General features: G+C 36.7%; 2 protein-coding genes across 12 annotated transcripts; one reads left to right on the top strand and one right to left on the bottom strand.

Moving 5' to 3' along the window:
* The first annotated feature begins 2313 nt into the window (after positions 1-2313).
* Positions 2314-10287, top strand: LOC122034385. Of its 8 annotated transcripts, none has more exons than XM_042593623.1 (6): positions 2314-3246; positions 3894-4009; positions 4190-4282; positions 5099-5325; positions 6326-7070; positions 7863-10287. In XM_042593623.1, the coding sequence occupies exons 1-6, from the start codon at positions 3215-3217 to the stop codon at positions 10082-10084; spliced, it is 3435 nt and encodes a 1144-aa protein (XP_042449557.1). In that variant the 5' UTR covers positions 2314-3214; the 3' UTR covers positions 10085-10287. The 8 variants fall into 8 exon arrangements, with proteins under 8 accessions (XP_042449557.1, XP_042449564.1, XP_042449609.1 ...); XM_042593675.1 differs by having other exon boundaries at positions 3214-3246; positions 3894-4050; positions 5119-5325; XM_042593653.1 differs by having other exon boundaries at positions 3214-3246; positions 3894-4050.
* A 2372-nt stretch (positions 10288-12659) lies between these two features.
* LOC122034358 (homeobox protein HOX1A-like) lies at positions 12660-20531 on the bottom strand. 4 transcript variants are annotated; one of them, XM_042593575.1, is made up of 9 exons: positions 20438-20524; positions 20088-20226; positions 18144-18589; positions 17321-17486; positions 17113-17236; positions 16922-17034; positions 16272-16820; positions 15185-15442; positions 12660-13849 (listed from the first exon to the last, which is right to left on the bottom strand). In XM_042593575.1, exons 3-9 carry the CDS (start codon positions 18554-18556, stop codon positions 13340-13342), a joined length of 2133 nt encoding a protein of 710 aa, XP_042449509.1. In that variant the 5' UTR covers positions 18557-18589; positions 20088-20226; positions 20438-20524; the 3' UTR covers positions 12660-13339. The 4 variants fall into 4 exon arrangements, with proteins under 4 accessions (XP_042449509.1, XP_042449520.1, XP_042449534.1 ...); XM_042593586.1 differs by lacking the exon at positions 20088-20226 and having other exon boundaries at positions 20438-20531; XM_042593600.1 differs by lacking the exon at positions 15185-15442.
* Positions 20532-22391: the final 1860 nt, after the last annotated feature.

Here is a 22391-nt window from a genome sequence, read left to right as displayed (position 1 = left end):
TGGATCTTCACATGAAACATACTCAAGATTCCTTCATACTAGGCATGATATCCTACAATATTTCGTCCCATAACCCTTGAAGTTCTGATTGTCAAACTCATCCAAATCTTGAAGGCTCTGGCCGTTCAACTTTGAGAGGTTTTCCCTCTATCATCAGTCCTTACTGATCATATAGGACTTTTATTGTTTCAGTTCATCTTTATCTGTCTGAATTTGGAGCTGCAACATCGAGTTTCTCACATCTGCCAGGCCCACTATTAAACAACAAGTATTTATCTATTGCAGACGAAGTCTTATTTCTGTGGGTGCAAACATCTCTCATTCTCAAAGGGCGTAGGCATTGGGGAGATGAAGGTGGACTTGGTGTTCTAAACCTCGAATACTTCAACATGCCCCTCCTTTGTATCCGGTGGTAGAGGCTAAATGAAGAACAATCTGACGCAACGTGGAAAAAAATGGGTACGAGTTCAGTGTTTTCAACAAAATCACTGAGTAGAGTCTACACCAAGCAGACATTGGCATGATAATTTATTGCCGAAGCACAAATTCAAGCATATTTGTTTAAGAACTGTACCAGCACCAAGGTCAATCTTGGAGAACTGGATCGCCCAAAATGGGACCTGGGCCTGCCATTCACAATAAAGATAGAACTACAACAGTTTCAAGAGTTCAGAAAAATCATAAAAGGTGTTCATTACACAAATTGTTTCAGGAATTTAATAGACTGGAGGTGGAACAATAATGGCGTGGTACCTTTTCAGTTGGAACTGCTTATCAGGAACTCTTTTAGCCCCAGCAAGGTTAAGACCACTGAGTTGATTTTGCAAGGCAAGGTTAAGAACACCAAGATCAATTTTATCTACAAGAGAACAACAACACGAGCTCGACGGTGTCAGCCCACATAACGAAGGGTCCAATAGTGCTAGGATAATGTATAGTTGAGTATGACTTTGCAAAAAGTGCCGGGAAAGTGTTCGATTTAATGTCTTCACACGTTTTCTACCTTCAATGAAAAGATTGGATAAGTTCGATCCGCTCGACCAATTACTGAATGCAACAACTTCCCTCGGCACTATATATATTTTTAGAAAATAGAATTTTAAAATTGATTTGCCATTGACTCGAGTGAGTGGGGTACATCTTTTTCCACTGCAAGGACGAGTGTTGCACAGGTGCATCTGCCTCGGGCGGCTGCTAGTGCAAGGTGGCCAGTCAAGTTATTCTCCCAAACTTTTTTTTAGCTTTAAAGTTTTATATATACATAAACAAACTTTAAAGTCCTTTCGCGAAGTCAGTGAGAAAATTGAGGGCCGAATGCTGGCCATTGGTCACTGAATTGCTTGTCGTTTGTGTGCATTGGAAGTCGTCGTTCACTTAATTTCTAGGAAGTTGAAGGAGATTTATGGCCTTTGGAATTGACCGGATTGAATGTGCTTATCGAATTAGATGAATTAGCTAGGTCCATGAGTTAGGCAAGTTAGGGCAGAATGGACATAGCCTCAGGAGGAGAGCTAATGATCTTTCACAATCAATCAACGAGGAAGGAAGGATCATCGATCCATTTTTAACATGAATCTTTTAGTCAAGTCAAGCAAGATGTGCATATCTATTGTTATTCAATTTTATCTTCTTTTTTTACTTCTTAAACCTTCTCTCTATCCTAAAGCACAGCTCTTAAATACTACTTGCTCAACCGCACTTGTCCATTAAACAACTTCATGCCTTCTCCATGACTACTAAATTTGAGATCGGGACCACACTGATTATACACAATGAAGAAAATTGACTGATCTAATTGTTCATGCTCTAAAATATATTAAGAAAAACAAATTATAAATAAATATGAGGTGAATAGCGACATCACCCAAGGCCAAAGCCAAATGAGTTCGTCCGAGACGGCAACCCACAATTGCTGTCCATTTGCGTCGCGTCACACATGCTTCTGATGCATGTTTAACAGTGGAGGACTGAGGAGGACTTGAATTGTCGACATCGCACACAGATTAGACCTCTAATTTCTCCCCTTCTTTTTTTGTCTAGATTATTTCTCTCTCTCTCTCTCTCTCTCTCTTTTTTTCCGTTCCAAAAGTCCTACATTCCATGTTTATCAATGGAGAATTGAAAGATAAGATTGTTCACTATCAAACAAACAGTTTGTTGATTTATCGACTGATCAAGATATAATTGGTAATCGATTTGGAAACTAATGAAGCAGCTGTCCAGTGGTAGATTTTCTCAAGTCAATGGTGCAGTCTTGGGAAGTAACTATTGGAGGGATTTACCTTTCAATCTTCCTCCAAAGCATGGTTGATTATAGCAAATTCCATGACTTGACAATGTGCCAAACGAAGTCGATGTCATTCCCACTTGCACCAGAAAATTTTCCACAATTTATTTGAGATGCTCCATCTCATTGGTCCCCCGCAGCAACAAACACGATCTTGTGGCCTCGGAAACCATACATGGGACAAATCAAAGATAAGAGAGATTCCACCAGGTAAGCTTGTGATAGATCCATCAATAAATCACCTGCCAAATCTTAATCCGAGTGGTTGGCAGAATCAAAAGGAAAAAAACGAAGATTTGGGGTTGCAGATGTAGAATGGAAACAGAGAGGCAAGAGGAGGAGGGGAGGGGAAGGGGAGGGAGGGGAGAATATATGCCTACGACGAAAAAAACAATAAAGATCCAGTTTTGATCACTTCTCGCGAGCTCCAATAAAGGATACTCGGTGGAAAGTAGGGGACGCCTATCCAGGGTGAGAGAAGAGGTGGAAAGGCAGAGAATCAAGGACCAGATGTGGACAAATTTCCTGTCACTGCTGTTCTTAGAAGGTTGTTCGTTCTTGTGAGAGAATTTTCTCTCATCTCGGATCTCTCTATCTCTCTCTTATTTTTCTTGGCCCCCGGGGATCGATGTCTTTCGATCTACGGCTGCATTCCCTGACAATGGGCAACATCGGATGCCTCGGTCTTCTCCCTTAGCGCCATTTCGGTCCGAAAAGTTCGACCTTTGGTGGAGAGAGTGCTGGTTTTGGTGACGCTTCGGCCCCTTCGCTTGGCCTCTGGTGGGTCTCCTGGATAACCGCCGGTGCTCAAACAGTCAAACGCGAGGGCCCTTGGAATTTGGTGTTTCCGTGGAGGAAGGCCATGGCCTCTCTGATTTCTGAGGTTCCACGCGCCGGTGCTGAGTCCGCTACGGCGACCTTGGCAAGATGGATGAGAGGAGGGATGCGATGCGTCTGAGGTGATTCCTGGTTCATCGGCCAACATTTTCTTTCTCTTTTTCCAGATTTGGGTTTATGATTAGAACTTTGCGCGTTTGGTCATTTTCTTTTTGCTATTACTATAATCTATTATGTAGATTTGTTAGTTTAGGAGAAAAATCCCTAGATAACTTCTTGTATAAAAATAACAAAGAGGCGATTTTAAGTAGACTTGAGGATAGACTTTGTGTGTGCTAGATTCCACTACTGCCTCTGAATGGAACTTTCCTAGCGTTGTATATATCATTCAGACGATGGAGTCTCCTTCTAATGGTGTCTATGTAATCAAATTTTGAGTCATAAAGAAGAGAACATCAACTTCAATTGCTTCCTTTGTTAGAATTTAATTGAACTAGAAAGCTGCTTACGTCTCAACAGTACTTATCTCTGTTCCTTCACTTGACTAATGAAATTATCTCTTGGTTCTTCATTGGATAATGTTTTGTGTTCTTTTTTCTTCTTCTCTTTTACACTTTTTCCCATGATTGTATAGCCATAGCAACCCAAATTTCAGTTAGTATTCTCATTGTGTGAAATCTGCTCTTTCCTGACATCTAGCTGCTTTCGGTTTGAGATGGTAGCTAGGTATTATCCTTTATTTTCTTATGCTGTTATGTTGTCTGGTTAGGTATCTCCGTGACAGGAAATTTGGGGGATTTCTTCTGTTTGCAATCTCCAAGCGAATGCTCTTTACCAAATCGATTGGCCATGTTTATGAAGATTCAGATGCATCTCATCTTACTGGTGCTGATCGAAGCTTGATGCTTGATTCAGTTTTGCAGACTGTACTTCCTTCTCGTTAGCCTGGTTTAAGTTATTATCAGTTGCTAATTGCTGCAGTAAATTTAGACTTGTCTGCATAGATTACCAGTTGCTCAATTAAATGGTAATTCCCTCTCAGATTCTTTTAGCTGAATTCTGCAGACAGGGCATTCATCATACAGTATCTTTATTCAAATTCAGTTTTCCTAGCCACTGCTGCCACTACTAGCCTAGCTTGGCTTTCTATTCGTCTACGTATGTCTTCCATATTTCTTCTCATATAATTACTATGTTTGACCTCTGGTGACAACTGTGCCATCTTTCATTTTTCTTTTCATTTATGATTATATGTCTAGAGATCCTTTTTTCAGTAATGTCATAAACAGATTCTGCATTTGTACATTGCTGCAACCATCCTATTATTGCAAACATGTATAGGTACCACTGGGGCCAGTTATTGGTATCATAAATGATGTACTATCAGTTGTTAAAAAATTAAGATGGTGGCATAAATGCTGTGCTGTAAGTTAGAACTTAGGATGAATGTATTTTGTTTCGTCTTGTATATTTTTCCTCAGTCACGGAGTGGAAAGATTGAAGTACTTTGGTGGTTATTATCACTTTTTCCTTTTCTGCTCAAGGTTATGTCGATTTGTCTTAACTATTTACCTATCCACTTTTTTCTGACCTTTCAAAGAACCAGTTTAACTTCCTAATAAACTATTGTTCACTTTATGGATGATGTGCAGACAAAATAATTTTTTAGTATAACTACTCAAATAACCCTTACTGGACTTGAGGTTTTAGATTACAATTAGACAAGTAGTTTAATGACTAGTACCAAATGCTGAAACGAGGGAAAATAATTTTAAAGAATTAGATTGCCCATACTAGATTTGGTATTGATGTGTACTGCATGATTGGCATATGAACTATCTATGGTTTCAACTGTTTGCCATCTGTGTAGTATTTGCTTATCTGCTTCCTGGATAAGGTCAAAAGAAATTATATCTTGAATACCTTTGCATCGTATTCCTATTATTCTTTGTTGACTAGTTTTACAATCTGCAGAAATGTGTACAAACGTGCAGACTAAAAATTACCTTCCGGAATATAATTCAATGCATGGTATCAAGGAGGATGCAACCAGTAGTTGGTCCAGTTACTGTCATCAGAGGAAATTAAGTGAGCACATCTTCAGCACTTACATGCCAAGGCATGTGAATGGATGCACTGAACAAGATAAAGAAATATTAAAAAGGACTATTCTTGAACATGAAGCAATATTCAGAAAGCAGGTAAAGATACAGTTCACTCCGGATTATTTTGAGGAATAAATAAATTCACTCTATAAGTTGATTATTCCATTCTCCCTGTTTCCTTTAGTCAGATCACTTTATTCGTTATTAATCTTTAGAAAAATAAGTAAAGTCCACCAAATTTAGTTATCTTGTGTTTTAGTGATTGTGCATGTCTAAATTTGGTTTATTTGGATATGTGAAGCATTAGCAGATAGCGAAGTATTAGTAGGTATTAGCAAATTCAGTGTCCTCATACATTGACCTAAACATAGATTCACCTTGGAACATGTGGAGCCTGGTTAGCAGAAATTCCCTCAAACTGAGATGTTTTTCTTGGTTTGTTGACTTGATTTGAAGACATGCTTGGTCAACCCAACTAAGTGGTCAACTTGAAACAGTTGTCCCATGATTCTTTTTGTTCATATTGGAGGCAAAAGTTTTATCTGTAGAATGATTTCAAGAACAAGAAATTTCTTCATGATGCTTTCTTAAACTAGTTTTTAACACGATAGTTTTTTTTTCTATACACCGTTCTAGGAAGTTGTGCCTCTAATACATCTCATTTCTTATACAATAATAGGACAGCAACAAGTAAAATTGATTTCTCATAAAGTTGTGGATATGCTTGTTTGCCACTGAGTATATTACCGTGCAAACTTCTATGTTTTCCATGTCTGAACAGTTTGGGCTCATTCTCCTTCTGGTTCCAATATAGAGCAATCTAATCTCGATATATTTGTCTCTCCCAGTTCTGATTGTTATTCAGTTGTATGTGTTTGGTAATCCTCCCACTATTCACATGGTTTATGTATTAGATGATAAACACACACACACAAAAAAAAAATCAAAATTGTAACCCACCACCATTAGATTATTGTTAGGATATGTTGTATCTATCAGAAAGTCAACTCTTAGAAAAAAAAAGTATGTTGTATTTTTCCTATTATTTGTAACATTTAAATAAGTCTCTTCTAATAAATTGTCACTTCTTTTGCAGATTTGTGAACTCCATCGTCTTTATAGAATACAGAAAGATCTGATGAATGAGTTCCAAGCTAGAAACTTTAATAGATCTTCTGTGCCAGCAGAATTATCATACTCAAGTTCTTTTTCATCTCAAAGATGGCCTGAATATACAGAAACGATATCACAGATGTCTGGCTTTCCTATTGGAGTCACCAGTTGGGGAAATATGCCTTGTGCCATCAACGAAAAGACCCACCTTAGTTTTAAAAGGGACAGAAGCATCCATTTTGCTCAGATACCATTTCCTAGTGGAGCTTCTAAAAAGGACAGTGAGGTACTGGACTATAAGCCTCAGAAGAGAACATTTGACCTCCAACTTCCAGCTGATGTATATATGGATATTGAAGGTACAGATGGATTTCAGAAAAAAAATATTGCTGAACCTACAAATGATGCTACTACCCCAAAGAATGGAACTTTCTATGTGCTTCCTGACAATGGCATGAAGCTCACTTTGCAGAGTGATGAAGTAAACCATCAGGTCACAAATTTAACAAAACAGATTGGTAGATCAGCCTGTATAATGGTTGACTTAAATAAACCTTCAACAAAAATCTCTTTTGAAAGTCCATCAAACTCAGCATCTAATCAATTGCTTGGCACGAAGCCTCACAACAAATTGCAACAAGGTTATTTGGACAGGCTTGGAGATCAACAGACTCCTTTCCATAAGGATGTGTACTCAAAAGGAGAATGGCCCTTGAATCATGAATCTGGTAATGTCCCGACCTCCTAGAGTTGGTACTTTTGCCTAATTATTGTCTTGGAATATGCCAAGAGATTATGATTTAGTCATCTAATTTAAGATATATCAAGATTAACAATGATTGTGCATATTTGACCGTGCTCTCAGATTCCCATATACTTTCCTTGCAAAAATTGCGAGCAGCATAAATATAATGCCTTCTTGGTTGATTAAAAACCTGAGGCTGCATTAGGTAGGGGATATTGATTGGCAAAATCCCTGTTAGCTAGTATTTACATGGATAGTCACATACATTTGGGTTTGGGTCTTTTTCATACTTAACTCCTTTCTATTCTTTAATGATACGATCTGTAAGTGGCAACAGTATCAAACAATTGTGTATTCACTAAGGAAAATTATCCATTGAATAAATTAAATCAGAAATTCTGAAATTTTTAGCATAATCAAACCAGTTAAACCAATTTCATAAATTATTATTTTAATGATATATGTGGATGTGACAATAGTACCAAACAACTGTGTTTTCAATTAAGAAAAATTATCCATTGAAGAATTAATTCAGAAGTTTTGAAATTATAACACAATCATAACGGTTAAACTAATTTATAAATATATTATTTGTATGATTTAATATTCCTTGTTAAACGAAGTTATAGTCTTTTTCTTATTTTATTTATGATACTTTTTTCTTTGTTGTTTCCCTTTTAAAGTTCATATGTAGTGTATATCCTCTGCCTATAATGCGTTGCTTGTTCTACTATTTCACCTTATCCTCTCATTTGCATGTCAATGTAAAATACAGGGAACAAAGGGAGCACAGTGGATGACTTTTCTCGATTTTCTCAAGCCTCTAACCATAATGGTCCAACTTTACCTGAAAGGTTACAATCAAATTCAAATTCATATTGTGAAACTTTTCAGTATGACCATTACAATCCTGAGGCATGGTCTAGACAAGAGCTAACTCATGCAATCCAGACATTTCCAAGATTCCATTCAGTCACTTGTTTAAATTCATCTATGATATCTCCTTCAGTACCTTCAATCTCAACTTCACAGGCTGACTTAACCAGTTGTACATCTTCATTTGCTCTGCCCTTGAGAAACACTGCCGCTTGTAAAAGCAGCACGCTAGTAGCTGCTCATGCACCTTCATTCTTTAGTGGATCGGCATACGTTAATAATGAGAGTTTGAGTTCCAATATAGATGCTCAAACACCTATTACTCATTGTCAAGAGTGGCATAATAGGAGCTTGAATGTAAGTGTAGGAAATGTTAAAACACTCCCTCACACGAATAAAATGCACCTTAATTCTATTCCATATCTGAACACTGCATCCTATAAACCTGACCCGATTAATAATGGTAAAGAAAATCTTCATGATAATTTACCTGGAAGCCCTATAGAGTGTTCTCATAGCAGAGATTTGAAGACTCCATTAGAGCTGAACCTAAATCAAGCATTGCCAAGTGTCATGGAAGATACTAATACACTCGGACAGGATCCAATGTGCTATGATGGTTGTTATAGGTTCCCAGGTGATGCATCTTGGCAGAAGAAAGCATCAATTAGTGAGACTGAGGAGAAGAAAACCTCCATAGTAGATTTTAGCTTGTCGAACGAACATCCTAAGTTTATTTATGGATCCAATGTTGTGACCCCTAATATCAAGAAGGGGGAAAAGGAGTTGGATTTATCAGCATGCAACTTGCAGGAAGTCACATCAACCATGCCGTTTAGAGATCATACAATGCAGGGAGATAAAGATTCAGAGAAAAATGGGAAAAGAATTCTTGGTTTTCCTATTGATGGTGTCGAGAGACATTCCAGCATACTTGTTTCCACCAAATATACGGAGAAGCTATTAGCTGAGAAAGCTATGTTTATGGAAAATGATGACAGAAAATTCGCTAACTTCCTCTGTGGTACAAAAATATTGAGTATGCAGAAGAACATTCAAAATGGTGATTCTTCCACCGAAGTTTGTGGTGCAATGAACACTGCAAACTCTAGGCCTCATATTAACCTGAATGCTGAGCTGGCATATGCAGATGATTCTACACCTTCAGAGTTGATACCTGAAGGAGTAGTAGTGGTTCGGCCTTCACATTCTATATCAATTTTTGGAGCAAAAATTGTTTCTGATCCTGATCTTCAAGCCTCTACTTCTCAGGCTGAAACTAGCATTATAAATCAATATAAACACATTTCATCGAATAAGGCAGATGATTCAGAGAAGAAGGATTTTTCCTGTGAGAAACTTGTAAGATTGGCTGCAGAAAATTTAGTTGCTATCTCAGCGGATTGTAATGATTGCCACAATGATATTGGCTCTAACCGGTTATCCCTGCCTCAATTTGACACCTTGTGTTGGTTTGCAGAGCTAGTATCACATGGTTCAGAAAACCTCGTGCTAGTTGATAATGGTAGAAATGGGTATGCTCAATCTTTGGATGTTGATGCTGACCACAATGATGCTGCTGGTGGTTTGGATCTATTTGAGGCCATGACATTGGAACTTGAAGAAGTCAAGGTGGATCAGCAATGTCATGAAGCAAAAGAAACTGAGGCCAAAGGTGATGAAGAAAATGAGCAGGAAGTTAAAACTCCTGCTTCACTGCTTTTCACAAAGGCTCGGCGTGGCCAGGGAAGAAAAAGGAGGCAGAAGAGGGACTTCCAAAAGGATGTCTTGCCAGGCCTTGCATCACTCTCAAGGCTTGAAGTTTCAGAGGATCTTCAAACTATTGGTGGAATGCTGAAATCATCAGGTAGGCGTTGGCAAACAAGTTTACTAAGGCAAAACACTGGCCAAAAGAGAATGAACACCCAAAGAAAGGGAACGAGGCAGCTGAGCATGTCCATTGCAGTTGAGGAGGCTCAAGTTACCTCCTGTCAACCCTCACCACTCAGTAATACTGAACTAGGTGTTGTTGGAAGCAGTATGATCGGGTGGGGAAGGACAACACGGCGATGCAGTAGAAGGAGATGTCTCCCGCAAAGTTTCATTGGCCCTTTGACTTGAATAGGAGCATCATACTAGCAATGGTTATTCTATAGAAGAAATCAGACTAGGTACTTTATCAGATTAGCTTGTACATTCCATAATAAATTAACATTGCTTCATGAAACAGTGCACAAAATGTGATTGAAACGAAGGAATTGAATTAGTTTGATAGATTCAATGAGGTGTGACTTCATTTATGAGGAAACACTCTTGGTGTTGAACTAATTAGGGTATCGTTTTAACCTGGTGATACATGGACAGAGATTTCTGAAACTGTTTACGACTTTCTATGATTCCATTTTCTTTTAATGGTGGCTACTCTTTCGAAAATTTTCCATGTGTTAAAGTGTGACATGTCTTTAAGGTTCTTGAAGCTTTTCTTATATGTAAATATCAAGTAGGGGAAAATGAACTCAAACATCTCATCCTGAAAAAGATTTTCTGGACGATGGAATATTGAAAACCTGCGTCTTCACTACAAAATTGTGCATTTTTTTTGTAGCATTTTTCTTCTCGAGGAGAAACATTAAGCATAAGATATCAACAGTTCCCTTAATTAGAGATAAAAGCAATTTAACTGAAGTTATCTGTGGTCCTCATTATGCATCATTATTATTTTTGAAAACCCGTAATCCTTTGTATAAATTTTATTTTTTTTATTCCAAGAGTTATATTATAAAAAAATGATGCAAAGTATCTAAAAAATAAATTTTTAAATTAGCTTACTAGGGTTATATTAATAAAGATAAGATATTTGAATTCGTAGTTTCTCAATCTTAATTGTGTAGGACTTGATAATTTTAAATGCATAAGTTGATTCAATAGATTTAATCTCTTCCAAAAATATCCATTTTTGAATCTACACCTTAATTTATATAGATTTGAGTTTTAAACCCCAAAAGATAATATATGTTCTTATTTTTCACCACAGTTACTTTTTAAATCAAATCAATTTGTTGGATTAAAATTTTAATTTATGTAAAAGTAAGATGTGAAGTTTCTTTCGATGGTCATCTTAGAATGAAAAAAAAAATCCAAATATATATATTTTTAGAGTGGGCATTGGTCGGTCTTTTATTTTAATTTTAAGGATACAATTCTTCTATGCCAATAGATGATCCAATTAAATTTTGGATAATTAACTTTATGGACGATCATGTCATTCTCCTATTTCAGTATCACGATTGTCCCTGGAGGTATGATATAGTGAAAGGACGTCAATTTATCACTCAGGTATCAACAGTTCAATCCCAACTACAATATATTTATAGAGATTTTTCCTTTAAATAGGGCGTAAACATCGGATGCTAAGCTTCTTGACCCTCTGCTGCAAGAGCTTTTGGATTTACCCAAACGGGTTGTGAAAAATTTCTATGAAATCGGATTGGTCACCCTAGATTTGATGTTACTTGATTCATTAATATTTCAGTATCAAGATCAAAACGTAAATCAAGGTATATTAAAGGTCAAGCGGTGAAATCAGTTACAAGTATCAGTCACCTCAATCAAGTAAGAAAGATGAGTGATTTGGTAATTGTACGTTAGACCCTCTAACAGACAATCAAAAGATTTAAGATTAGAATCTCAGCTACACTATAGGATATTTTCCTTCTAGTAAAAAATGGGACTAAGAATGTTCATCATTTTAAGGGATTTTCATGAATACTTTTTGATTTATTCTGACAGGTGAAAATTTTTTATAAGACTAGATCGATCATCCTTAGGATTAATCGGCTCAAAGAGTTAAGATGAGTGATTTGACCTTGAAAGGTTTCAGAAGGGGGCAAACTGAGGCTTCATATAACAGAGACAGTATCTGATCTTGCACCCAATGGGCATCTATAGATTCTAGTGAAGAGAGTTCGATGTGGAGAGATGAGATGGATGAAGCATAGTTAGATACAAGAAGAATGTGAGAACTTTTAGCCTGTAAAAGGAAACCTCCAATACCAGAAGCTGACGAAGCAGATAGTTATTGTTTAAGCAATAGGCAAAGTTGATAACATGCTACTTTGGGGTAATAAACGTGACTCCATCAATATAGTTTCAATTCTTGTTTTTTTTTTTTTCATAAAATACATCATTTAGGTAAAAGGCTCTTGATCTTTAACAAAACACATCATTTAGGTAAAAACCTAATTAACTCGTCACTTCTCTTCCCATATTGGTTTTCAAAAATGCAGGAGGTATTACAAGTGCACTAACATGGGATGCAGTGCACGGAAAAACATATTCAAAGAGCAGCCTCATATGCTTAAGTTGTCATTATATACAGTTGATTTTTGCAGATTGAAAGTGCAGTTGATCCTGTGCTCTGTGCAAGAACTTCAGTGTGTTTATATTCTTTCAACAGTTGTGTTTCATTTCCTTCCATATTCTTTGTGGATCCTGGCTAAGAATTCTAAAAGCTTGTGGATGAAATATAGGTGAAGGGATATTTACATTCTTTTGAAGAAAATTAGAGGCATACCAGGTCACTGAATTATGTATCGTGATCAACTTTAGGTCCAATGAATCGGAGAACATGACAAGCATCTTAGTGGAGCGCTTTTAACAGATCAGATTCGATTGTTTAAAAACTGAAAGGAAAACAGAGAAAAAGGCTACTACCGAGCTTAATGAGCTGTTTTAGTATTGACACAGGAAAATCAATATCCGCATTTGCGTAGAATCCAACATTTTACCTATCTCATCTTCATTGAATCAGGGTGTTCAATAAGAAACAGTCATAACAGAAGCACAGGCCAAAATGTTTCATGAATTGTGCACTCTTCAGAAGCATTGTAACATAATCGCCATGCTAAATTGACTAATTTTGGTAACATGTACTTACCCTTTGAGTTCTCTTAAGCTTCTTCAGTTACAAAAACCCTCGAACGTACAAAAAGTCATCCGCCAAACAAAAGCAAAAGAATGAGCAGGTTCATTTTTCAGATATCAATATTCAATCAGAAGAGAATCTCGAGCTCCAAAAATTCTGGGCTTTGCTTAACACTAGTTGATCGTCATGAATCCTCTTACGACATTAATGTTAAGAAAAAGAAAGTGCAGGAAGGCCTTGCAAGCTTCTTCACCTGATATTCTTCCTCTTCTTCAACCAACACTGGACTGCCTCAACTGTTTCATTGATCTCTCATCATGACTAACTTGATTCTTGCAATTATTCACTTTGCTTGATCTTCTTGTGTGCTTCCATTAGCAAGGGTGCCCTTAAAATTCAACTCAATTGACTTAGTGTTCTTTCTTCTGGATTGGATTGAAGTGTTTGATTGCTCAAGAATGGCGGGGTGTTATCAGCATTTGCTTGGCATTCTTTCTGCTGGATCTGATTAAACAGTTTGGTTGGTCAAGAGTAGCAACGGTGTTCGCATTTGCTTTACTTGACTTGGCATTCGTTCTGCTGGATCTGATTAAGCTGTTCAGTTGATCAAGAGTAGCAGGGGTGTCCGCATTTGCTTTACTTGACTTGACATTCTTTCCGCTGGTTCTGATTAAGCTGTTCGGTTGGTCAAGAGTAGCAGAGGTGTTACAACCAGTGCTCTTCGGTTGGTCAAGAGTAGCAGAGGTTTTACTACCAGTGTTCTTTCTGTTAGAGCTCTTCAAGGTTTTCCTTTGTCCAGGTGTATTCTCAATCTTCCGCTTACTTGACTTCTTGTTTCTGACAGATGTGACTGAATTGTCTTGATCAGGAGTAGTACTTGAATGAATGGTTTCTTTACGAGAAGTCTTTCCTGTAGTTCCATAAACATTGGATACATTGGAAGCTCTTCGGCTATTACTTATCTGCAAAAGGAAGCACTATAAAGCATAAACGCCCAAGAGGAGAGAATATTGGAGCATGGAGCAATGAGAAGAAATGAGAGGAGCAACAGAAGGAAGAACAGAATTGAAATAGTCATCCCAAGGTCAGTTTTTGCAGATATAGAAACACAGGCTTTCTGGTAGCTGCCAGTGCTCAGAGATTATAAATGTAAAAATATGTGAACCAAAAGACATTATCTCGGTATGACAATTAGTAGCATGAGAACCAAAACTGAATTTGGTGCCATGACTTCAGTCAACTAAGCTATGACAAGGTAAAAAGGGATTAATGCCAAGCCGCGCACCAAAAGGGATTATAGTAGACAGATACGATCCATTTAGCTCAACACTGGTAAGAAATGGATGGTTTATGTCAACAAGAATAGCTACCCTTGCGAGAACATAATGTGAAAGCATGGATGAAGCAGCACAATTTGGTTTGTCCAATCCACCCGCTTCTCTCGCTTTCTTAATTTTCTTGATTTATACAGAGAATACAGATTTTCATAAACACATACTTGAAATCTCAACATAGAAAGGAAAAGATCTGAATGACGGAATCAATTCATTTACGTGTGGAAACTTCATAAATGACATAGAAAGGAAAAGATCTGAATGATGGAATCAATTCATTTGTGTGGAAACTTCATTCATTTATGGTTTGAATTTTCCAAGTTTTTTAGGTTACCTGGATTTGCCAGTATGATAGCATCCAGTGCTGCAATATGGAACCCACAACCAATATTGGTGGGAGTTTCGTGCACCGAGTTATCCTTTTTTCAAGTTATAGATATTGTAGTATAAAAATTAATAATTATATATGGATATCTATGTTTATAGGGACCAAATTTTTCAGGCTAGTTCACATTTTTTTAGGGGTTTAAGAACCCAAAATCTATTCCAAATTCCTCAAACCCAAAAGAACAATGCCGGTTCAGAGATTCAGTTTGGTTACCAGGCTTTTGTGCAGCCCTTAGCAGAACAAATGGCTGTTCAGCAGGGCGACTGACAGCTCAGATAAGAATTCCAGACATTTGAAGAATGTCTGGAATGTGGGTCAAACAACTTGCAATTATATAACTGGTCTATGCATGATCACTGGCTAACCACCAAGAACTATATACAACTAAATTTAGGACTGGACCATGATTCTGAAAATCTCTATCACAGGCAACCAAATAGTTCAAAATCTCAGAATATAGAAGAGATGTTTTTTCAATATATTATCTTAACAGTAATTAACCAAAAATATGCTGGACCAAGAAGCCTTATTGAAATTGTGGTTGTTTTGTTTTGATTGTCATCATTCCTGCTCACCTTTTCCTGTGCTCGGTCTGAAGTACTCTCATAAATTGCTTTTGATGGTTGTTGTTGATCTAATTTTGAAATATCTTGTGTGTTACCCTTCTTGACAATGTGTTTAACTCTGGAGCCTCGCTGATTACTACTAGATTGAGCATTTTCATCTGGCAATTTAGAAGGTTCTTCTCTACTAACATTTTTCTTAATTTTCTTCACTGTAGACTTCTCAGATTCATTTTGACTTGGTTTGGATGATTCATCAGCATCAACCTCCTTCAATGTTTGGGCACAAAATTAGGAGACAGGTAAGAACATATTAAGTATGGTGAGGGACAAATACACAACCAAAATAGAAATGCATAACCTCAATTGTTAAAAAATGTCACATATGAATGCATTGATGGCAAAAAAAAAAAAAGTAATAACAATAAGTAGACAATTGCATGACAAAATATAAGATATTTACCAAAAGAAAAAAAAACCAACAGATAAGAGGGAGTTCTATGTTGCAGTCTGAACTTAGTTTCTATGATTCATCTCATCCTAGGAAATTAATCTAATTACTGTTTAAAATTAGGGATGAAGCCATGTCAATTAAGCTTAATTTCTAATTAATTAGTCCTGAAGTGGGTCTACACCCCTCATCTCTATCTTCTCATTTAACATATGACGATCTTATCTCGATGAGTGTCAAAATGGGATTCATCTTCTTCTTTGCTGTTGAGGATGCACAAAGTCTCTTGTTTTTGAATGTGACAATCCTTCAGCAAGATCACGTTGCTAGTCAGTGCCACTAGTGGACGTCGAGCCTTGATTTTACTTTTCATTCTGAGCATGCTATTCGTGTGGTAAATTTGCATCATTGCGATCGTTATGTTTGTGAGTCACGTATAGCCACACATCATGCAAGAAATGACCACACCAACCCACTTTCTATTCTCAAGATAATCTATCCTCAGCCAACTTAAAATACCATGGGATCATAACACAACAAGGTTATCCACACATCACATAGTAAATACTAGGGCTTGTGGGTTATGTATGAAAAAGTTACTAGAATTCATTATGAAGCTAGAACTACAAGATAGAGAAGTATACTCACGTCATGCAACTTCTTAAAATCTGAACTCTCCCGCTGCCTCTTCTTTGATGTTGGATAATTGGTCCCTTGACCAGCATCTACCTCTACAAGTGGATTCTCAGCGTTTAAAGGGAACTGCATAGTAGCTCTCAACTGACCAGAACCACCAAGTGGCTCAGAATCACATAAATTGGACGAAACTGCATTGGCATTCACAGTTTTACAAAGGTCAGCACAGAAATCATCGGAGTCAGACATAAAATCTGATTCATTCAAATCTGAATCTTCATCCTTATCAGGTTCTGGCTGATCAGGATCATAGTCATCATCCTCAGAATCATCAGAAGGGAGGCCAAGATAATCAATTTTGTTCTGTACAGGCTGGCCCAAGTCCTCTGACAATGAAGTAGAATCTGATTCATCAGAACTTGACCGTTCTTCCTGATCTTCAGCATTACCTTCTACGTGATCAGGTTGATAATCATAATCTTCTGAATCTTCTGATGGATAGATAGAATCATCAAATTGGTTATTACCATTTGCAACAGCAGTTGCCTCGGGAAAAATTTTCTATATGGAAAGCGGTAGGCTAAGTAAGAACGCATATAATCATCAACACTAAGTCATTATCACTAAGTTCATCAACCAGATAACAAAACAATCATGCTTACTTCCCACGTGTCCTCGATCGAGAAATCAGTTCCTTGAGAATCATTAAACAAATCAAGGCAATCCACCTTGCAGTCACATGCAGGACATAACCATCCTTGATCTTCAGGAGGAACTTGTTAAAAGCAAGAAAGAGTTGAGTGATCATAAATTAATCCAAAGGGAATATTAAACTAAAATAATCAAGATTTACTTTCATTAGTTGCTAATGGCGGGCTCAAACATTTCTGGTGAAAAGCTCTGTCGCAAATGCCATCACACAGTATGATATCGTTGTCAGCAGATATATCCTTAGAACCACATTTTGCACAGAACATCTGCAGTAAGATGAAGTTCCATAAATCAGGTGCACCCAAACATGATGGTTAAATAACATATGACATAGACAAGGTAGGACTAACATCCTCACTGTCAATTTCTCCATTATCATCAAACAGATTTTCCTCAAGCCTTCCTATAGAAAGCAAGGAATCTAGTTGCTGGAAAGCATCACGAATCCTTAATTTGCACTGTAGAATTTCAGATTTGGCTCGTTCAAGCTCTTTCTCAGGCCTTATTTTTTCCAAACTGCAAAAAGACAATTGTCAATGTAAAGCAGAGATCAGTAGAAAACAGTCATGGCCACTATAAACTCTTCAGTTTCCCAAATAGCAAGAACAAATTGAAAGGGAAAGATGCAATTTTTAAGGCAAACTAAATAAATTAGTACAATAAGAAGCTCTATTATTTATGTAAATGAACAAATAATGATAAAGGGGGGAGATCAGTTACTTGTAATGACAGAGAAGTAGAAAATAAAGCTCAAACAGCCAAGATAATGAAAATAAAACACCAGACAAAGAGCAATAGTTTGCTGAATAACCCCGTAGTACAATATCACAGGCATCTGTGCGGGGCATAGATATCTATGTTAAACTAAGGGCAGTGGCATCTCTTACAAGATTTTTCCTAATAAATAAAACTAATCTAACCAACTCAGTTCAACCAACGGCAAACTTAACCCCCCCTTTTTTGTCTTCTCCCATAATAGATAGCTCATCATATCTTCTACAGGATCTACCTAGATATTACAATTGAAAACATATCTCATAGAATGTCTGCCAAACATTGTATCAACATTCTCATCATACTTCCATTCTACCAATATATTTTTAAATTTGAATACAGGTTTCAAGTATATAGATATCTAGAAGCGGAAAAAAATCAAGGTCGTCAAGAACAAACCTTAGACCTTTCCAACCTTCATTCACATATGCATCAATAAGGCTTTGCTCAAAGTTGATTTTTCTCAATAAGTAACTTATGTGTTTTCTCCTTTGTGAAAATTCATTGCTTGGAGCACTCTTTCCTTTCCTTTTCTTCTTTCTCTTCTTGGTTACTGGACTCACTGCGGAATTGCTGGGTTCAGAGGAAATCTTAACCTTACATTTTGACATGGAGCGAAGAACTCTGAGCGAAGATCTTAGTGAATATCTTGCTCTCCCATTTTGCAACAACTTTCCCCTTTTCCTAACTGATTTGTTTGAGCTATGTTTTCTGTGCTGAAGATTATTTTCAATACCAGTATGTTCACGACCAGGAAGCTCAGGATCCCGGTAGTCATTCGCAGCTGTCTCAGAGTTGGGATCTTTATCCATATTTACTTTCTCCTAAAGAATGCCCTTTCTTTTCTGCTCATCAACAAAACAATTCTTCATGAATAAACCACCAACATTGGGTCATTTTAACCTATTACTTTATGGAACAGGCAAAAAGGACGACGAAACATGTGCAAATTAGCAGCAAAAGCAAAGAAAAAGTTTTATATCAACGCTACCACAAATTAGCTGCAAAAGCAAAGAAAAAGTTTTATATCAATGCTACTACACTAAAATAAATTACATGGCTGACAAGAAACACAATAAAGAAAATCACAGTGCAAAGACTACTAGTCAATGTATAAAGAGGAGGGATCTGGACAAGTAAAGGCCAGCCTTGTGTTATAAGGTGAGCGAAAATAGAGGTTTGACACAAACAAATCAAAAACAAGAAAAGTATGCCAGTAGGGACAAGAAATTAGTGTGTCGCGAAAACTTTATTAACATAATTTCTGTTAACATAATTTCTGTTAATGATGGATCCAATCCATCACATTTATCATATTCAAAATATAAGATAAATTCAATAAATATCTTCTATAATGCGAGACAGAATGATTACATTTCCACACACTAGACACCGCTATAGTATTACCTAAATGTTTGTCTAGCTCACTAGGTCAAAAGTCAAACGGGGAGTAGGCTGGTGGTGGATATTCAGAAAGACAGGTTGATAGAACAGACTGTCAAAGCATATGGACCTAGGTAAAAAAATTGTTGCAAAATGTCGCATAAAAAATAGAGCATTTGAATTGGTATAATTAATTTAAGATTTGTTCATCAATTTGATTTCAAGATACTAATATCATACAGGAAATTTCGGATGCCAGAAAGTAGGATTCCAATAATAGCTTAGTGAGATAGTTATCAAAATAAACATTTTGGTATAAACAAGAACTAAATATAGACTACTTGCTTAAAAAATAGCTATCTTTGCAAATGAAAAACATAAGGTGCTCATAGAGACAGCATACTCTCACATTCATCGGGGGCAATAATTTAGAAGCAAGGATCGTAACATCTTAGAATATGAGATAAGTCAAAAAGGGGAAGAGAATTAGTATTCATTTATTCCAGTACGCGAAATGATAATTTGACTCAATAGTTTAAGGACAAACATCAACCGTTGCTGCGATAATTAGACAAGAGGAAAAATAAACTATTCTTCTTTTAAAAAGGAAAAAAATGCATAGAAATAATGTTTTACATGGCAAACCAAAAAAGACATAGAAATAAAGATAAGAAAAAACGAGAAAGGGGACATGAAAACCTTCTAACCACTCAATCAATACCTTGCATACGTGCAAGAAGGCTAGATTTCAAAATGGCCAACTCGTCTTAAAGGAGTTTTGAACTTACATACATTTGGCACCATAATTTACTGAATAATATAAAATTTATAATTTCTCAAGATTATCGGTTGTATCTTACTATAATCATGCATTTGAGTTTGATAAATTTTTTCTTTAATTTCAGTACGTCGCTATTACTACGACAAAAGAACACTACAATTGGCGACCACTCCAACTACCTTGTTTTATGTTAATCTTCCTTGATTCCTTGCTTCCTTCTTTTTACTAGGGCGCACATACGAGGAACAGGCCAACATAAGAATCTTCTTTGACCACGAAAACAACCAAACAAAAAGAAAATCCACAAGCACGGACGCGCTGTTTAAAGGGAGAGGGGAAAAAAAGCAACAGTGACAGCAGACAAGAAGAGGAGAAAAGCAAACTGTTAAGCATTTGAAAGATTCATCGAAGGGAAGCAATTTCGCTTCATGCCGTACTAATTAATGCCTTCCGCTCTCTCGCCACTGCACAAAGACAATGACAGAGGCCAAAGGAAAAAAAGAAGAAGACAGAGAAAGACATGGCTCACAAATGCTCGATGTGACGGCGGAGCTCCCGAAGGTGAGAAGCCAGCGGCGAGTTTGGTGGAGGGCTGCAAGTACTGTGGACAGATTGCAGAAGCGATCAATTGGATTAGCAATCTAAATAGTGGCCCGTAACGGACCGGACTCATTTAATGGTGCATAAAGCCCAATTAGCCCTAGCCCAAGCCCAAGATCACCTCAAACCAAAGGGTAATATAGTCTGATCCTAACATTATATTCAAACGCTGTTCGAAATAAATATATAATTTTGATAATATTATATATAATATTTATATTTATATATTATATATATGAGGTAAGTTGTCGAGTTCAAGATGAAGTGATCATAGACAAGAATCAAGAAATGACATTAAAAAAATATATGGTATTATATAGTTATTGTGTTTGTATTCCCTAAGTCTATTCAAATTCTTCATGTTTTCCATAAACAATATGCTACGACAGTCGTAGAGAACCTTTCTTCATCTTGATTGAATTACCTAACTTCTTGTGATTGATATTCAAAACACTAGCACAAACCATTGATTAGGACAAGCAATGAGTGAAATGATTAAGTAAAATTTCACTGTTCCTTAAAAAAAAATAGAAAAGATGTGTGAAAAAAGAGAGTCCAAAGTGTTTATTTTGACCATTGTCATGCTCGCAAAGATCACATATCTTACTGAAAATGCACTAATAATCCTACAAAATCTTGCTATGTTCCCTCAACCCTAGACCAAAATGTCAAATTCTTGTCACATAGTAATGACCAAGAACAGCATGCAATCCTAAAATGGCCTGGAGATAATAAATTATTCATGGAACCATGCCTAGCTACAAAGGCACTAGGCATAGGTTCAACCAACAGGGGAGTGGAGGAGGGGCATGACTTTTCTTTGGCTTATATGCAAGTGAACCATCAGAAGTCAACGACGACAAATCGCATGTGATCATATATTATTTGTTTCCCTAATATTTTAATTTAAGTAGGAAAGTTCACTTTTTCCTATGCTAAAATTTGGTCACTTCTGGCAATTAGAAAAACATATATAATCTTGTACTCATTTTTGGTGGTTTAGATCATTGATGACACATTCAGATTGAAATTAATGCTTTCACTTTTCAAAGCCTTAATGTTAAACAAACAACAAAAAATAGAATACTCAAATTATATATTATTCAATGGAAATTAAGCTTTCATCACGGTTGAATTTAATGTGCCAAACATTTTTATACAAATAATGATAAAAAAAGGAGCAAATAAAAGAGAATACATTAATGTGGATGCTTGACTTATTGTTAGTTTGTATAATATCTGAGAAAAGGTAGTAAACTTTTGGACAAAGCTAGCTACACACTAAAACATCCGTGCACTCTTATTATGCCTAGACTCGTTTCATACTACAAATCTTCATAAACATCAAATTAATGAAAGAGGACAATTGGGCGGCATCTATCATTAGGCAAATTAAACCAATTTAGTGTTCAATATGAACAGCTTAGTTTGAATGAGCTGATCATCACTCTTCAATTAATTATTCCTCTTTCCTTTCATGCAGTCCAATGCAGTCTTCAGAATCAACCTTTAGACCTTGCTCACCAAAATATGATAATCCTAAACAAGTGGCAGTGGTCCAATTCAAAGTCCTCCTGTCTTTTCTTAAGAAAGTAAAAAAAACACAGAGACATAAAAACTAGCCCCCAAGAAAAAAGTACAGTAAGCTCGAGTTTGAAAGTTATCTTGTTTCTTGTGCAACATGTTCAGCATGAGACATAGAGGAACAGCTAAATTTTCACCCAACCTCTGCATGGAAAATTTTAACCTAGCTTCCACTTCCTTAATTAATTAGCTCGCTGGGGTTACACAACAAGGTGTTTGTTGAAACGTCCATTGTCAAACCTTATCCGCTGCTTTGAAAAACCAAGCCAATTCCTTCAGGAGATGAAAAGGAAAGAGAG

The sequence above is a fragment of the Zingiber officinale genome, chromosome 1A (genome assembly GCF_018446385.1).
Source record: "Zingiber officinale cultivar Zhangliang chromosome 1A, Zo_v1.1, whole genome shotgun sequence".
In the NCBI taxonomy this organism is placed as follows: domain Eukaryota; kingdom Viridiplantae; phylum Streptophyta; class Magnoliopsida; order Zingiberales; family Zingiberaceae; genus Zingiber; species Zingiber officinale.
This window is presented reverse-complemented; position numbering and strand designations above follow the sequence as displayed.